At 35.6% G+C, this 18251-nt stretch overlaps 1 protein-coding gene across 1 annotated transcript in view; it reads right to left on the minus strand.

The window, feature by feature from the left end:
• Positions 1–18251, minus strand: part of LOC101875172 (histone-arginine methyltransferase CARM1) — a 57115-nt gene that overhangs the window by 14271 nt on the left and 24593 nt on the right. Inside the window, exons 3-7 of the mRNA XM_034072711.1 lie at positions 15251–15354; positions 14942–15046; positions 10727–10837; positions 3287–3464; positions 917–1007 (exon numbers count right to left, since the gene is read on the minus strand). Coding sequence (XP_033928602.1) covers positions 917–1007; positions 3287–3464; positions 10727–10837; positions 14942–15046; positions 15251–15354 — 589 coding nt within the window. The remainder of the gene's footprint in view (positions 1–916; positions 1008–3286; positions 3465–10726; positions 10838–14941; positions 15047–15250; positions 15355–18251) is intronic.

An 18251-nucleotide genomic window follows, 5' to 3' on the forward strand; every position in this document is an offset into this window, starting at 1 on the left:
ACTATAGAAATAGTAATATTTTTTCATAGCTCTACTTCAGAGATAGCCAGAAGAAATCTTCTAAGTATAAGCAGTTATATCATAACCAGGTGCCCAGGACACTTGGGCATGGAAGAAAACTGTCTTTAATCTAAGAAACCAACGAATAGGTTTATGAACACTAGTTAATGTACACATTAATTCTACATCACAAGCTGAAAGAACAGTTGGAAGACTGAAGTTACAATCTTCCAGAAGATTTAAAATAGTTAACCCAGGAGTTCCACAGTACCTTTTACACAAAACCTTTAAATAATGAGCTATAAATTAACCAGTATGTATCACATGAAGAACTGAAGAAGTTTACAAATAAATGTGCCCTTTGCTGAAATGGAATCATCTCAATTTCTCCTCATTAGAATGTTGCTGAAACTGTTCCCTCCTATGCATAGCACAGCAACAGCTTAATAGTGGATAGTAGCAGTAGGACGCTCCAAGGCAAAAGGTGTTCTAGTTAAAGCTGCACAAAAAAAAATTGGTGGACAGAATATAACTACCAAATTGGAATTTGTTCAGGACTTAGGAATTAATACTTATTCTCTGGGAGGATTGCCACAGAATTTTTCCTGCGCTTATGCATCTGGGACTTCAGGCAATGATCACCATCTGTAGCATAATACACTTTGGTATAGCAAAGGAAACACTAGCGTCTGATTCACATTCATCTTTCAAAATGAGACCAAGTCAGCTGTAGCCCTCCTCAGAGATCCTTCAGGCTTGCACAAGAAACAGTATGATTTCAGGCCAGAGCAACAGTGAACACAGAAAACATAAAAGCATTCTCTTACAATGATGACAATGCTTAATCAAAGAACTAATTTAATTTTTAACCTCTACGGAATCTTTGATACAAATGAAAAAAACAAATAGTCATTACCAAAAATTGGCTCTGGAGAAATGTTCCATGTACAGCTGCTCATCAGAAAAAGGAGCCAGATGAATGTCACTGAATGTTGGGAACATCATTCCTAGTACACAAAAGACAACACAAAGTAGTAAGCCAGGTGTTCAAGAAGTGTTTGGACAATGCTTTTAAATAAATGGTTTAGTGTTAAGGTTGCTCTGTGTGAAGTAAGGAGTTTGATTTGCTGATCCTTTGGAACCCATTCCAACTCAGGATGTTCCGTAATTGTGTACTCCCACAGACATCTCTACAGGGATGTCTTCACTAGCAGGAAACCACTAGTTCAGAAGCAGCAATTTTTGTACACTTCAGATACCTTAATGTTTAGTTTTACTAATATATGAGTTACTGAAATGTGAGTGCACTAAAGCAGTTAGTAAAAAACCTAATCTAGAGCAATGTATAGAAGAGACCACAATACTTCTTAAAGTCCTAACAATTTTATGGTCCTATTTCAAATATTTGAATTATTTAGCTTCCTTCAAAAGTGAAATGCTAGCTATTAAATACCTTCTCAACACTCTCCAGTGGAGTTTTAGCACCTTCTTTGCTTATAGCTAACCTAGTAAGTATAACATCTGTGTGAAAAATTTGCATTGAAGGTCAAGCTTGTATTAAACTGCAGGGTATGGTTTTGGTCAAATTTGGAAGAACTGCCATTAGTGAATGAAGTAGTTATATGCACTTTACTCTTAAGACTTTTATCTGAGAAACTCATAATACTTCAGAGTAAACAATGAAAATTTTACAGACACAAAAATGTATATTACACCCTTTTTTTTTTCTTAAAGGTGCTGAAGCTGAGAAACCAAATTTTATTTTCATACAGTGGTAAATTTGTAACAGGGCAGGGAATGAAATCCTGATCTACTACATTCTAATAGATCGGGAAACCAGAGGAATTGCCTTCCATTATTTTCTGTAGGCAGTGCATAAGACTGCTTAGCACCTTAAATGACAGCTTTTGTATTCTATTGTGCATGTGTCAATGGAAGCAGGAAATAAAGCCTGGTCAATTTGAACTGCACTTCAGCATACTGCTTCACCCTCTTAAAATCTGTTATAGAATACAATGTATAGTTGAAGGGGTGGATAGGTAAAGAAGTGGAAGGAAAAGGAAGCAGTGTTCCTTTTGCCAGTACATCATGCAGGAAGAATCCACAAAAAATTAAATAAAGAACAACACTCACTCACAAAATAGACATGTTTTTTTTTTAAACTGGCTGTGGGGAGAATATTAACAAGTTCACAGAGAATTTAGAACAGAAAGTTTCCAAACCTAACAGGTACTAAATATTAGAAACTGACTCAAAATGTCATAATTTCAGCTCACTTACTTAGACAATCATAAACTTTAATAATTACCACATAAGGAGATTCATCCCCATAAGTGAGCAATCAGAAAGCTAGACACATATGCTTAAAAGCTGTCACTCATTTAAAACTAAGAATGAGCTGCTTCCTGATAAGTTTTCAAAAGCCCTCCTCTGAAACTGAGCTCTAAATGAGAGACTTAAGATCAGTGGCTGACTTGAAAAATACAACTCAAATGTGGTTTGTGAGCAAATTCGTTAGCTCCCTGCATTTAGGTACAGATTCAGCCCATGCTTCAAAAATTCCATTTTGCAGTAATTTTGCTTGAGAAAGGTTTCTTAAATAAGTCATTTAAAGAGATACTTCATAGTTTATTTTTAGCAGTTCATGTAGATTTATCATTCAGCAATTGGATGCTCAGATTTGCCTCCCAAAGAAGATTCACTTGAGGCCCTGGAATTTACAGATTACCTTCATACTGGAGGGATGAAATACAGAGCACTGAACACTGTGAATCTCTCACGTTGTTCAAAAAGTAACATCCAAATATCAGAATAAGGCATCTGGGAGAAGCCCAATGAAAGGATGTCAAAATAACTTGAACTTCCCCCAGAACAACAAAATTCTATTTGACCATTCCACTCTCAGCTTGATTCCTCTGTCTGGCAGTTGAGGCTAGTGTGCTATTATCTATTGGGATATGTTGTAACAGAAATGCTATCATAGTGTATATAACAGCAGGTTAAGATTAAAGCACAAGCAGAACTCAGCACTGCAATAGCAGCATGCTCCAAAGCTTTTTCCACTGTGAAACAGCAAGAAGTCACAGCATAGTACAATAGCAATGATAACTTCATCATTCTATTAATTCACCTGGGTCCCCTAGATATTGGTGTTAAAGCTAGACTGAGGGTATAAATACAGACAATCCTGGACTACGAATTCAAGTATTTTTTTTTTTATTTTTTTCAGAAGCATTATATTTTTCTTTCCTTTCTCTATGCAGGGGATAACATGGTGGACACTCACCACGCGTCTTCAACCATTTTTTGGAATGGAGGTAAGTTTCCAACATCCGTTCATTGAACAACATATAACCCATTGGTTCTGAAATTACCACATCAACATTCTCAGGCAGAGAGATCTCCTCAATTTTTCCAGACAGAACTACAATCTTGTCAGAAAGGTTGTTGCTTCTCACCAACAGCTGGATGAAAAAAAAAAGCACACAGCAAGTTTTGACTCTCTTGATCATCAGAATTCATATCAGAGGTCTTTAACCAGCATTAAACCCCTTATAGCATAAACCAACTACCTCAGTCTGTTAATCAGAATAAAATACAAATATTTTTCCTTGCCACACCAAATTTCTAAGGCTGGAGCTCACTGGAGCAAACTCAAAGAAATACAATGTGCAGAATCAGCAAGTGATAGTACAAGTACTGTTGTCTTGCAAGAGATGACAGTAACTGGTATCTAAAAGAAAAAAAACTGCCTACCAGGAAAAGGTGGGTATTTTAATTCAATACAAAAGATTACAAAGAAAGGGTCTTCACAAGTTTATAAATTTTAGAAATACTGTTCTTGAATAAGTTACATAGCCATGAAAGGATGAAGAAACTCAAGAACTGAAAAGTTTGCAGTATTTTCTAAGCATAAATGGAACACAGCACTATATTCACATGAACACATTTGAATGTGCTAGTACTTAAAGCTGAGATACTGGAAATCTATTCACTTGTATGGGCATAGTGAAACTTGGGGGAAAGTGTTTAATGAACAGCAGAAATGGACCTTAAATTTTATGTTTGATACAGCAAGTTAAGTCTTAGAAAAAGAACAACTTTTTCAAAGCCTCTACATATGTACACATAGATGTGTATCCTATTTAGCTGCACTGTACTCAGATATATGGGGAAATATCTACACTTCTTGCTTTTAAATAACAGCAGAATCTGGGTTCTTCTGGCACAAACTTATAAAGAAGCAATTAATTCACACTAATCTGAGATGTCTGCTGGGAGATTCTATAAAGTGAAGAATCCTTTGCAACAGCACAGTAGGAGATTTGTATTGATGTCCAGTAAGTAATAAAAAACTCCTTCACAGCTGTATTTGCATTGATATAATTGTATCATCAATGTAAGTGTATATAATTACTTCAGCAAACCTTTTCCAAAACAGACTGGTAACAGCAATGATACTTACGACTCATTCTAACCAGAGAATGACTAATGTTATTAGCTAATCCACTGATATGTGAATATGCTAAAGAAGTTAATAAAAAATCAACTCAGAACAACATATAGAAGAGACCAGTATGCTTCATCAAGTCCTAACAATTTTATGGTTCTATATTATATACCTGAGTTACTTAGATTCCTTCAAATGAAGTTAAATGCTAGCTATTAAGTACCTTCTCCACACTCACTAGTGGAATTTTAACACCTTCTTTGCTTATTGTTATCATAGTAAGTATAACATCTGTGTGACTAATCTGCATTAAATCTTGAATGACTGACACAGCTAATGATTTCCAGCCATAATTTGCTAATATAAACTATATGTTGATATGGTAATAAAACTACTAACCAAAACAAAGATCATTCTATGCTAGCATGCTATCAATTAGGTAAATAACATCCCTGCTTCTTTCTCTGACAACTGTTTGTATTCATTTCTAATAACAGGTTGACAGGTTTTATTTTAAAGCTCTTTACACCAGAGGCTATGTGAACAGACACATGATGAAGTTTCATTTTGGAAATTAAATGACTGTTTTGCTCACAGGTGAACTCCAAATCTAAAAATAACTAGCTAAAACAACACCTCTGCAGCATCATGGTTATACAAAGGAGAGAAGTCATTTCAGACCCTCACAGACTACGGCAGATACCTCACAGTTTCCTAGAGGGCAGCAGATCATTACAATATCTCATGCACTGGAGATGATTATATTATGAAAATTTTTACTGGCAATAATAGCATGGGGACAGATAGAAATTGTTATTCTGTATTATTATTATTACACAGCTTACAAAAGTTACCAATGTTTGTTTTTCTACCTTCAGGCACAGCAAAAATAAAACCTAAAAAAACACTGTTAGTATTAATCCTCTCCTTTAGAGTGTAGCTATGACTTGGGAAAGCAAACATTCCGTGTGCTTTTGTCACTCAGAAGCTCAATTGAGGTAGAAACTGTATTTTCAAAAGGAATTTAGTAATGCCAGGTTTTAGCCAGAGCCTCGAACAGAAACCTGTGCTTATTCACACAAAATTTGTGTCCCACCAATACACTGTGATAGAGATCTGAAAAACCAAGGCAATTCTGCATCTGCCAAAATCTCAGACTGTGTACCAAGATTGTGAGGAAGCCAATGAATGACAGTTGAAGCAAGTATTTTACATGCATTAGGATGCTGATTTATTTCAGGGAGAAGATTGCTTGTCTTGTGTCAGCTATTTTTTTGGGTTATTATTACAGATGAGTTAGCTGACTGCGTATCTAGCTGGTTTGGTGGCAATGAAAAGCTAGTTTTGAAAATTTCAGACTTTCACTTTTTTTTAAATAATTTTTTAAACTCAGAGATTATTTTTCTGAAACTGAAATTTACCACGCATTAATGAACTCTGACTAGTGGCTCATTATCACATGAAGAAAAGCAATAATCAGTTAATTTATATTAAATATTGGAGAGCTAGTCTTCTACAATTTCTACACCTCTCTTTCATACATGAGGAAGCTTCTAGATTCTACAGAAGTAACAGAAATACTAATAACACAAGTATGTTATACCAAGTGCACGTAAAATACTGTTAAATTCTACTTCCAGGCAATATTAGTGCAAACCTGAAATTTAAAAATAATCACATAAATACATAAATAAATCACTTCAAGAAGGCTATAAGCTAACAGCTATAAACCAACTTTTGTCCCAGCCACCTCTCTTGTTTGAACTGACCTTATTCTTCACAGAATTACTGAGTTAATTCACCCTCTGCAACACCTTCACAAGCTGAGTGTTTTAAACACAGCACATTATTTATACCATCACCAATATGACTTCACTGCTTAGGCAGGTATTTTGTCCATGCCATATAAAAGATATGCCTTAAAAAAACTATTTCTTCATCTGTTATATTGAAATCAACTCATATCTTCATCTGACAGCTTGCTGTTTTTACTAACTTAATATTAGCAATTTTTGTGCCTTTTTAAAAAAAGATTCTTTCAAATGAAGAACAAACAGCAAAGGATGATGTCAATACAGCTTTTAGACTCAGTGCCTTTGGAAATCAATAGCAAATCTGTAGCAAAAGGAGAGGAGGTATATCTGAGTGGGGGTGTTGGCAACGTTTTCACCTCCAAACAGTATCTCATGAATTCCTGCAATCACCTGGTTATGGTCAGCATAATGTGTTTGAACAAAAGGAATAGTTTCAATATTTCACAGCTCTAGTGAAAGCTAAAAAAAAAAAAATACAGAAAAAAATCCACCCAATAGCTTATAATTTTGTCAGTGACTGGAAGGGTTGTGTTATTTTCAGCAGCCACATTCTCTCATTATTCTTCTGGATTTCAGAAGACTCTGAAAGTAAGCTCATTGTAAAATATTTCTTCCTTATATCTTGTAAGAATCTACCCTAATTTCTAGTGTGCATTATCACCATACCATATAAACACCACCACACAACATCTGACATACAAAATGAGACAGACAACTTACCATGTAATTAAATATGGCTAAAGTCTTTAAATCTAAGTAATAGAAAACAATAACAGATGAAGATTTGTTTACGGCACAGAAGATATCAAGGTTCCCACAAGTATCACCTAAACACATTGTAAATAATTGCAAACATTATGGTGCTTGAGACACAATCTTTGCAAGACTGCCCCAGTGCACATCAAATGCTTTTCTAAATTCCTGTGTCTTGCAGGCAAACTGCATCCACTCATACATGAGCACCCCCAGGAGCTTTAACACACTCCACTCAAGGTTAATTGTCTTTCATTAAATTAATTTTCTTGTTCGGCTATTGCAAAAGATTAAATAGGAGTGTTAGATGTAACAAATCTCTTATTTGTGTCCCATGTCACAACAGAAAGTGAAGGATTTCACAGGAAGTAATTATTTTTACTTTTAATGATCCCATCACTAGCTGACCTCCACAATACAGTCAGATTTTCCTCATGCACAGTAGCTCTTTCTTTCTGTTTACCCAAGTGTTCCATGTAGATATTTTTTTCCAGTTTATTAATGTAAATGTTTCCCCTTGGTCCTAGATAGGCTGCTTAGAATCACATTTCCTGTTTAGACAATATAGGTACCAGCACCAGCCTCTGTCAGCCTTCTTTCTTCTGCTCTTCACATTTTTTGGCCAAAGGATTTACTGCAGTAGTGAAATCAGCAGACTGAGATTGCTTTCATCTCACATGTCATGCACCTACTGCTGGACAGCACTTGCTCCCTATTACAAACTGGTTTGTTAGGCAAGATGTATTTCAAATTTCTTCCTCTGCCATGTACTGCATGTGGCTACCAACAGTTGTATCTCCAAAACAAGGAGTCACAGAACAGAAGAAAAACTTGTGCAGATTCATGATAAAGGTACGCAGGGTTTCTCTCTTCTCTGCTGAAGTTTATGAAGCAGGAAAAAAAGACAGCAGGTAAGCCTTGGGTACATGAATAGCAGACAGAAAAGCCACCCAAATATTACACAGAAATCAGTGATGCAGACATGAGATATTCTCCAGTGAATACCTAAAATAAATTAGTACAAATCAACAGCCAGGATGTTTCCTAACACAGCAGCTGTTACGAATTTTCTTTCCAAAACACTTTTCAGATACTCTACCATTGTACATATTTATGCAGTACACAGTTTTCAACACTGTCAAATAGATACCTGATTTCAGGTAACTGCATTGTAGTGCTAAATTTTTAATCCTGTTCTTTCAAAATAAACTTCCAACTATGAAGAAGAATTTACTGTAAACCCAACAAATCTACCAGTAGAATTATTAGAGCATTAATTTATGCAATTTCCCTTCAGTCAGTAGTTCATTGCATTGGTTTCAAGTGTTCTGTATTAAAATAGAAAAAAAAAAAAAGAACAATATTTGTTAATCTCACATTCAATATTACTACACGTATCTGAAACAGATTAAATATAATGAATCCATGCAGAAATGAGAGAATAACTGGATGGAAAGTAATGGTTTTCTCATAATCCAGATACTTGATAAACCATACCAGTGAAATCCTACTGTGGAATATTAAAAGATGACAAATAGTATACCTAAGGCTAACTATCTTTATACCGAATAAAATTAAATTCTTAAAACATGTTATGTGTTACTAGATCAGCTGATCTGCAATACAATTCATGAGTGAACAAGTTTTCACAGAAATTATGACTGTATCAGTCTATTATATTTCTTATGAAAACTGAGATGTATTTGGGGAATTAGAAGGAAAGAAAATGACCAAAAATTTGTGAATTATCCAACTGAGACTGACATTTTAGGCATTATTCCCCAGTATCTATAGCTGCTTAAGGTTCTTTGCTTCTCTTTGTCAATCATTTTTTTAAGCTGTTTAGCATTTCATTCACCCCAGGAGAAAAAACAATCCAATTTCTAAACCCAGTGGATTAATGCTTTTTCTCTCTCAGTAAGTTGCCAGATATATTACTCGCATTTACATTGCCCAAGAAAATACTCAGTATTTGATACACTTCAGACGCTGCACATTCCATTTAATAACTAGTGATTTTGCATACTTCTGGCTGGATTTCCAAAGTCACAGTTTCAAACCTGTGACCAAAATGCTAAAAAACCCATACACATTACACTCACTACTAGGTATTATATGGCTACTAGGAAAAGTATGTCTGTTTTGCTCTTTTTATTATACTTTCATAAATAAAAGTTCTGTCTGTCATGAAACAAAGATATTGCTCATATCATATCTGTTCACAAATTCCTGTGTGAAGTAAGAACTACCCTCCACCTTTCTCTCTGAGATACTTTTCATATATTAACATATTAATGCTTTTGATACATCTGACACATTGACAAACAATCAAGAAAGAATCCCTTTAATTACAAAGAATCTTTCTAATTATACAAATTATAATAATAGAAATGTTCTCTCAGTACATATATGCTAAGTAAGGCTAGAACATCCTCACCAATTCCAAAAGTAACAGACACATATCAAGAAAACATTTGTCAACTGCAGCACAGATAAGGTGGAAGTAGGAAATGATTGTATGAAACAACACTTTTCCTCAATACAAATTAATGAAAACGTACATGGGGAGATTATGGAGTCCTGTATTCAAGCTAGAATGAAGGAATTTATACATTAATAACTACTGCTACCTGGAGAGAAGTAAAAATGTCTAATATCCACATTTTCTTCTTTAAGACCAAACCAGCTTATCTCAATTTCCAACATCAACCCATTTCCTTCACAATGATACAGTTGGCAATTGGCGTTTACCAGCCATCAGCAAGACCAAGGCCGGATTGCTGCACCAGGACATAAAGGAGGAACTTTCAGTAAATTACTGCATATTCATTGTGTGGATTTAGAGGAACTGTGGACTCCTAATGTAGCCCATGAACATTTATATTCATGATCAGTAAAGCAAAAGGAAAAATTAACATCTAGGTGCTGCAATTTTTTTCTAGGTGGGATGAAAAATCCTCCACTTCACTACTTTTCACCCTTTTTCATATTAAAAATATTTTTAAGACTCAGCTGGAAGTGATCAGTGTTGACAAAAATAATAATAATAATAATGCTCACACTTAATCTAAATAAAAAAACTTTGTGAAAAAAACTTTGAGAATTTTGCTGTTGCTAATATTTAGGATTAACAGTTTTTAGGAAGTGAACTTATCCTAAGGCATTTAGTTACCAATACCACTTTGAGCTCTTAAATTTATTTTAATCATATTAGAATGCTTAGTAAACACAATGCCTGAAAAATACCATTTAAAAATAAGTGCATTGTTTGGACACATCTTTCTTAAATACTAAGAACACAGTTCTGTAAGAAGGTTGAAAGACCCAACTGATCAAACTTAGCAGGAAACTAACTCAATTGATCACACAGATATCCAAGAGTCATAGGAAAAAAACACCTGAATGTTTTTGCACATAACCCATGGAAACAACTCATGTTTTTCTTTTTTTTCCCTTCTGAAAGTAAAAAATTTAATCAGTTATGACCATTCACTGTTTTTCACAGAAACAACAATCATACAATTAATTTATTTGGCATATTAGAACATATAGAACACCTTCAAAAATCACCTTTCAAAAAGCATTACCCTTTAGAGACCTGACTTCTTAGAAAAATCACACTGAAGCATTCAGCCTTTTTGAGGCACAGTTCTAGACCTCTTCACATTTTGCACTATTCTAATACTTGGCTCACATGAAAAACACTTACCTCTGCATGTTTTGCTACTGTACTGGCTTCAACTGCATAGACTTTTCTAGCTCCAGCCTGCACTGCAAAAAATGAAAGGATTCCTGATCCACAGCCAACATCTAGGACTACCTTGAAAAAAAAAAGTAGACCAAAAGAAGTAAAATAATCAAAAAGTCACTTCCTCATACTTCTTTTAAGTAACTAGATTTTCATAGCTGTACCTTGTATTTAGTAAGCCTGGCATTATGCAAAAATATTTCTAATTTAACTTGAAAAAGTGAAAAGGCTTGAAAGAAGAGTTTTAATGCCCCTAGTCATTATTTTAGCATATTTTAAAGAGACCATGGATTGTTTTCATGTATTGTGGTTGTGTCATGGTTATGGTTTGGAGGAAATAGATTTTTGTAAGAAAGTTTCTTCAGAAGAAAAATTTGAAACAAAAATGTAGTCTGAATACACTGGAGAGGGAGGGAAGACATGACAGTAATGCCAGCTTTCAGAAAAATCTCTCAGAACATCTCAGCATTTGGGTTCCTCCTATGGCTTTGTGTCTGACTGAAAACTGGGAGCAACAGTTTTCCTGTCCTGTGGCCAAAATTCTCATTAAATTTTGATCCAGAATGTGAAATTCACAAGCCCATTAGGTGATTTAAGAACATGGAACCTCCCAAGATTTCAGAGCACTTCAGCCATGAAACCAAGTTACAATCCTGATACAGTCTCAAGAGTCAACAACAGAGAAGCTTAAATATAATACAGATTTAGAGTAATATTGAAGTTCAGTATACCACTATCTACCCCTACCCCTAGTCTGATTTTCTCACTTTCCGAAAGAGTTCTTGATGATAAATTCAAATACTGTCTGTCAGAGGATAAACTGGGAGTAGAGCTTGCATTGACTATTTATGCCTATAGAAGCTTAAAAAAATTAGGAGAACTCATTCGGAATCTAGTGAATCTGAGGCTTTATTCTTCATATTGATATGGCAATTCTTACTGGCTTATAATCCTTTATATTTACTCTTAAAACTGTGGGAGCAAGTCCAGAGGAGGGCCACGAGGATGATCAGGGGACTGGAGCCCCTCCCGTATGAAGACAGGCTGAGAAAGTTGGGGCTGTTCAGCCTGGAGAAGAGAAGGCTGCGTGGAGACCTCATAGCAGCCTTCCAGTGTCTGAAGGGGGTCTACAGGGATGCTGGGAAGGGAATCTTCATTAGGGACTGTAGTGATAGGACAAGGGGTAATGGGTTAAAACTCAAACAGGGGAAGTTTAGATTGGATATAAGAAGGAAGTTCTTTACTGTAAGGGTTGTGAGGCACTGAAATGGGTTGCCCAAGAAAGCTGTGAATGCTCCATCCCTGATAGTGTTCAAGGCGAGGTTTAGCAGAGCCTTGGGTGACATGGTTTAGTGCGAGGTGTCCCTGCCCATGGCAGGAAGGTTGGAACTTGATGATCTTACACTACTTTCCAATCTTAACTATTCTATGATTCTATCTAATTAATTTTGTCCAGCACAACTCAGATAACTTGTTGCTTTTTCTCATACAGGAATATTTTTCAAAGCATACGAAGCCTAAAATAAGAAAAAAAATATACTTCCTCACCAGATATCCCTTCATTATAGACAAAAGTGTTTGTATAATAAATCACTACAGAATTTAGGGAAGAGGCAGCAAAAAGGAATCTACTGGGGGGATGCAAAATAGATAGAAAATAAAAAGAGAAGTAGCAATTGAATAAAACTTCCTTCTATAATGCAGGTATTTGAATAATTCTATCCTTTTTACCTTTTCATCTCCTTAGCCATCATTAAATACTTCTGCCTGCCTCATAGTTTCTGGATGTAGGATAGACGCTGTATTTCCAGCTCATGAAGTCTCAGCACAATAGGTTTCTCAGGTTCTTATAGGAAAGCATTTTGTCACAATATAGATAGTTAAATTTTTTCAGCTATATTTATTCTAAAAATCACCATTTCTCAACAGAAGCAGGAAAAAGAGAGATAATTTTCTAAGTGGGTGGCCAACAACACCCAGCCTGTGATAGTCTTACTATTAGCTATGCTGTAGAGAAGCCAAGGCATCTCCAAAAGCTGGGAAAATAAACAAGCCTAGAGCAAATGCAAGCAAGCTGTATTACTGCACAGCAGCAAGATTTCCTACAGAGACAAAGCGTATGCAAAACCTGAATTCCTTAGTGTAGAGTCAAAAATGGAATGGATATGTTGCCTACAGGATATATCTACCTTTTGCAATATAACATGGAAGCACCCAATTTTGCAAGAAAATGGTGGCAAATGAGATTCTCTCTCTGCTGTTTCTTTCACAATATATTAAAGGTATATATTCCAGTACAAAATTTAACCTATTAATGATCCTATAAGCTCCACTTACTCAGCTGGTATCATCCAGTACCACATGCTTTGGGTTTTGATTCTGATGCCTATAGAAAACCAGAGCAGACCTGTGCACATCACTAGTTTACTAGCCTCATTGGATTCAATAAGAGAGGAGATTGTGTCAAGTAATTACAGGAACTACAAACTATTTTTATTTCTATAAGGGTTTGTTTCACTTCTATAAAAGTAGGTAATTTAGTTTTTTAAAGAAGCACAGTTTACCTAAGTTGCATGGCAAACAAAAATTATCAGCTGCATTTGAATTTGTTACTAAACTTAACAGTGAAAATTTAACGATCTTAAAAAAAAAATCATATTTACAACTCTCCTCATTTTGGCTATAAATATTGGCTACACCTTTAAGGGGAAATGTTTTGTTTGGCATTTGCTTATAAGTTACTAAAGACTCTTTTCTGTGATGCAATAAATCCATTTACCCTGGTGTAAGCTGAAGTCAGAGGCTCCTTTTAAGAGAAAGTGCACACAAAAACATGAGAGAAAGGAGGGGAAAAGGAGAGAAGACAAAAATATGAGAGAAGACAAAAATATGACAACAAGGTAAAAAAAAATACAGCTTATTTTTCTCCATTGTTTTTATTTGCAGTTTGCTACCCGAACATCATAAACTAAGCTCATGTAGTCACAGCTGACATACTGAGACCTAGAAAACATAAGCCTGTAGTAAGCAGAGACTACTGCTTACAAATTGCCTATTTGCTTACAAAAGTTCGCCATGTAGTCTAATTTTTTTGCTGGTTTTTAGTATTTTATTGAGAGGTGAGCAGTGTCATAGCAAGATATGCAGATGACATAACATCCACTGATTAAAGAGCAGAGATCTAGCAAAAGCAGGCCACAGGGCAATTCACAGATAAATTAAGCTCAGTGCTTATTAATATAATTTTGTGGAAAATAAGAGCTGTTCGTATACTATCCAAGTTCTAAATGAATACTCATCAGCAACAACAGTAGCCTATGCACCATTATCAATTATTTGGTGAAGATCAAAGCTCAATGGATAGATGGAATCCCAGAAAAAAAAAAAAAAGGAGCATAAACCAAAAGAAATTAGAAAGCAATGTAATTGGTGTCTGGGCCACAGATTATTCTATGTCCCCCCAGTGTAAATTCTCTTCTGTCTTCTGCTGAAGTATATGGTTTGGAAAGTCTGAGAGGCAAAGGACTTTATATTACTATAAAGTAATAATTGTTATAGTTATTACAGTAGTCCTCAAGATCTATATACATATTTCAGAGATTAATTTGGTGTCTAAAGTCACAAGTTTCTGCATTGTATCCAAATCTTTGTCTTGCACAAGTGCAGCGACGGCAGACACTTACGTGCTTTCTCAGTTTGCAATGGCTGTGGGGTGCAAAAACATTCAGTGTACACCTCCGTGAAAGAGACATAAATTCACATACCTTTGTGGGTATTTGCAAAATACTATGTGGCACAATAGCAAACACACAGTCAACAGTTAAGACAAGGAATCTAATTCTGTATGTAAGCCCTAAGATGCCAAATGGGAATAACAGCCCAAAATGTCAAGAAAGATACATATGTAGGTTCCCTGATTGTCACAGAAGACAGCAAAGGGATTTGTAGCTCATGTTTGGCAACGTCCATTCTGAGTATGTACCATCAGCATCATGCTTTGTCATCCATGCGCTTGACAATAACATTAATAACGTAAAGCATGCACAAATTAATACATTCATGCACAAAGTCCTAGGTGAGTAAAGGCTACAGTCTGATCAGTGTTGCTCTACAGGGCAAATTGATGTTTAGAGCCTAAGCAGCATACTTGAATATTTAAGACTCAACAGGGCTTACCTTGTCTACAAAATCTACGTCGTTCTGTAGGATAGCTCTGTGGTAAGTTGCTGTCCTCACAAAATCCTGCATCATATTCTGTTGTTGAGACAGATAGCCATAAAACTAAAAGTGAGAAGTTGAGGAAAAACAGAACAAAAGATAAAGTCCATCTTCTACCAATCTTACCTTAAATTACTTAGTATGTAAATTACCAAGGTCCTCACCACCCTCTGGATAAACCTAAGCTATTTTTCTAACTGATCTGGTGACTGAGATCAAACAAGCAACAGTAACAGATTTCACAAACTGGCACCAAAGTTTAATTACCTGAAAATACTGCAGCGCAGATGCTTCATCTGTTCGCTGACTGAACACAGAGCCCTCCTTATTTTTGTTACATTTCTTCAGTGCATCTGAAAATGTGCTGTATTCTAGAAAACAAACATACCGATAACCACAAGGACAACTAAATTAAGATAAACATCCAATGACAAGATAAGAACACAGTCACACTTGAGAGGAAAGCTTCATTTGGCTTCTGTGTTCATAAATACATAGTAAACAGTTTCAATTTCGTTAAACAGGCAAGAGCTGTTGCAAAGGTCTGGCCAGCACTGAAAGATTTAAAGAAGCACCTGGATGCATGCAACAGTGCTGTCAAGGATTCAGGTTAGCTAACTCCAGCAAATAAAAATAATTTGCGCTGATGAATCCTAACAGAGGAGTGGCTGAACATAACCCTCAATCTACTATTTCAGGTTAATCTACACTAAGCCAAGCTCCACACAGAGAACCACCTAAGGTTACTGTTAGAATGCAGGGATTTAAGTTAGAAGGTTTACAACCTAAAATAAAATATTCAAATTCCATTGACCTATAAAGCCAGGCTAAGGACCATGGATTTTCCTTTAGACGCAGACTAGCTTAAAAGCTCAGAGTTATAGCCCTTTGGCTTCTGTGAACATCACTTCTGACACTAAGTAACAGGAAAAATCATGTGGACCTAAAACCCAAATAACCAGTTCACACAAGCACTTTTGTCTCCATCTTTCAAGATCAGAACAAACCCTCCAAGTATAAAGTAATTTCTTGATGTCTAAAAGAAACGCATATGCCAGTAAGTGGAGAAAGTATCTAGAAAAAAACACTGTAAGGAAGAATTGTCAGGGGGGAAACTTAGATGACAACAATAAAATCAGGGATGGAAATCTTGTATCTTCTGTTCATAAAAGGACAGGAGAAGAATCAGGCCACATTCATAATTTGCTAAACCAGAGTCAGGAAACTCCAGCAGCTGTTCACAGATTTTCAAATAAAAATAACAATTACCTGAAGCATTTAACTGTGCACTGGGAAGTACATGCTAAGTGCTCTGATCATGCTAAGTGCTCTGATCATTTGGAGATAATTCAGTAACTCAATACTTTCAATGGCCTTTGAAACAAAGGATCTGAAGATAACAGAAACTATTTATAAACTTCTCAATACAATAACCAAGGAGAATTTCCTTCATCATTTCAGAAAATTTCAAAATCCTCAACCCATTTGGTTGTACTGATTGCTCTCTAATGCAGAAAGCTTGTATATCAAAAGGGAAGAGATGTAAAAGATATCAGGTGACTTTCCACTTAGATTTGGACATCAGGGCAAGCTCAATGTCAGGCTTTTTGGAAATCAAAACAAGGACTCATGATTAGAAAACCCAACAGAAGCATGATTCCTGAAAAGTTATATTTAATGGGGAAAAAAATATTTTTGAGTAGGGTCTTGAGAGAAAGATCCTCAGTACAAAATTTTAAATTATTGGGAAAAGTATATGATAAAGACAATGTGGAATTCAGCAAAAGCAATACAAATTGCTGTTATTGTTATCCAAGCTTCTAAGTCTTTATACAGCTAGAAATCACTAGAACTGGAAAACTGGATGGAAAAACCTCCATTCTGGGGCAGTCATACATTGTTTCACTGTCAGAGTTAAATACCAAAAATGTGAGATAGCCGTATGTCCTCAGAGAAGTCCAAATTAATTGAGGGCACAGGCTCTTTGAACCTCTGGGCTATCCCACATAACAAAGTTCACTTTTAATCATCCAGTGTTCAAGTAATTTCTCTCAGCTGAAATTCTGAGCAGTCTAATGTATGCAATGAAGTAATTTTGTTGAAAGTCTGGAACAATAGCTCTAAGAAGCATCACAGCATTAGTTTGCTAAGAAATAGGTCAGTTTAACCTGACTGTAGCAGAAGTCTGTAAGAAGGGTGGTAGAAATTGTAAAACACAACTCAACGACTTTTTAAAACTTATTTCCCTTCTGAAGAAATCTTCTAGAGAGCTGATCTATTGCCGCTCTGCAGAATATTTCAATGTAATTTCCAGGTGGGATAAAGTTCTACTTTGTTCTTTCTGACCTGTCAGCTTGGATGGCAAGAATTGCACATTTGGGGTGATAGAGTCTCAAAATAATAAATTTGTTACAGAAGTAATTGTGAATTATCATGAAAATATACAAATATCATCAACACATCCTTTTTACTCCCACTCAGGGATATCAGTCAGAATGAAACAGGAAGTGACTGGATCATGACAATGAACAGTTACCCAAGTTACAGACAATGCCCATTTTTTGGTGGAAGATACAGAGATCCACTTAAAAAAGATCAGTCCCTTTGTTCTTTCTTTGCATAAAGAGACAACACCAAAAAAAAAAAATCTGACACTGGACAGTGGAGACTTTTTTCCCAGAAAATCACCCTTAAGTTTCACTTTTTTTTTTTTTTTTTTTCTTTCTGAAGGTAAGACATGCTGCTATGGATTCAGTGGTGATGTGCTTGAATCCTTTCTTTTACAGTCACTATTCACACATTATTTTCATACCTCTACAGAGACTTCTTGGTAGTTCAGAATAACATCTTTGGAGTCTTTGTTGTCCAGGAGTGTGAACGGATTTAAAAACCCAATGCTGTAAGGAAAACTGGAAAGGCTTGACTAGAATGATGATGCTCTAGAAATTTTTACCTTTGGGTGTTTTCAAAACATAACTGTACAAAGCTCTGAGCAACCTGGGGCTGAATTTGCTTTGCAAAGGAGCCTTGACCAGATGACCATAAAATTTCTCTTCCAATTGAATTACTCTGATTCTAAGGAAAAAAAGTGTGATCTCCTTGTTATTTATATGCAAAAAAAAGACATTTGTTGCTGGAGCTCTCCAAAGTGCTAGCATATTACAAAACTGGTACTCACTGAGTTGAATCAAAACAGAAAGTACAAAAGGTTGATGGAGTTCCTCCACAGTCTTTCATTATGGACCTCAGATGCACATTAAAGTTTCCC

This window comes from Melopsittacus undulatus, chromosome Z (assembly GCF_012275295.1).
Source record: "Melopsittacus undulatus isolate bMelUnd1 chromosome Z, bMelUnd1.mat.Z, whole genome shotgun sequence".
Lineage (NCBI taxonomy): Eukaryota > Metazoa > Chordata > Aves > Psittaciformes > Psittaculidae > Melopsittacus > Melopsittacus undulatus.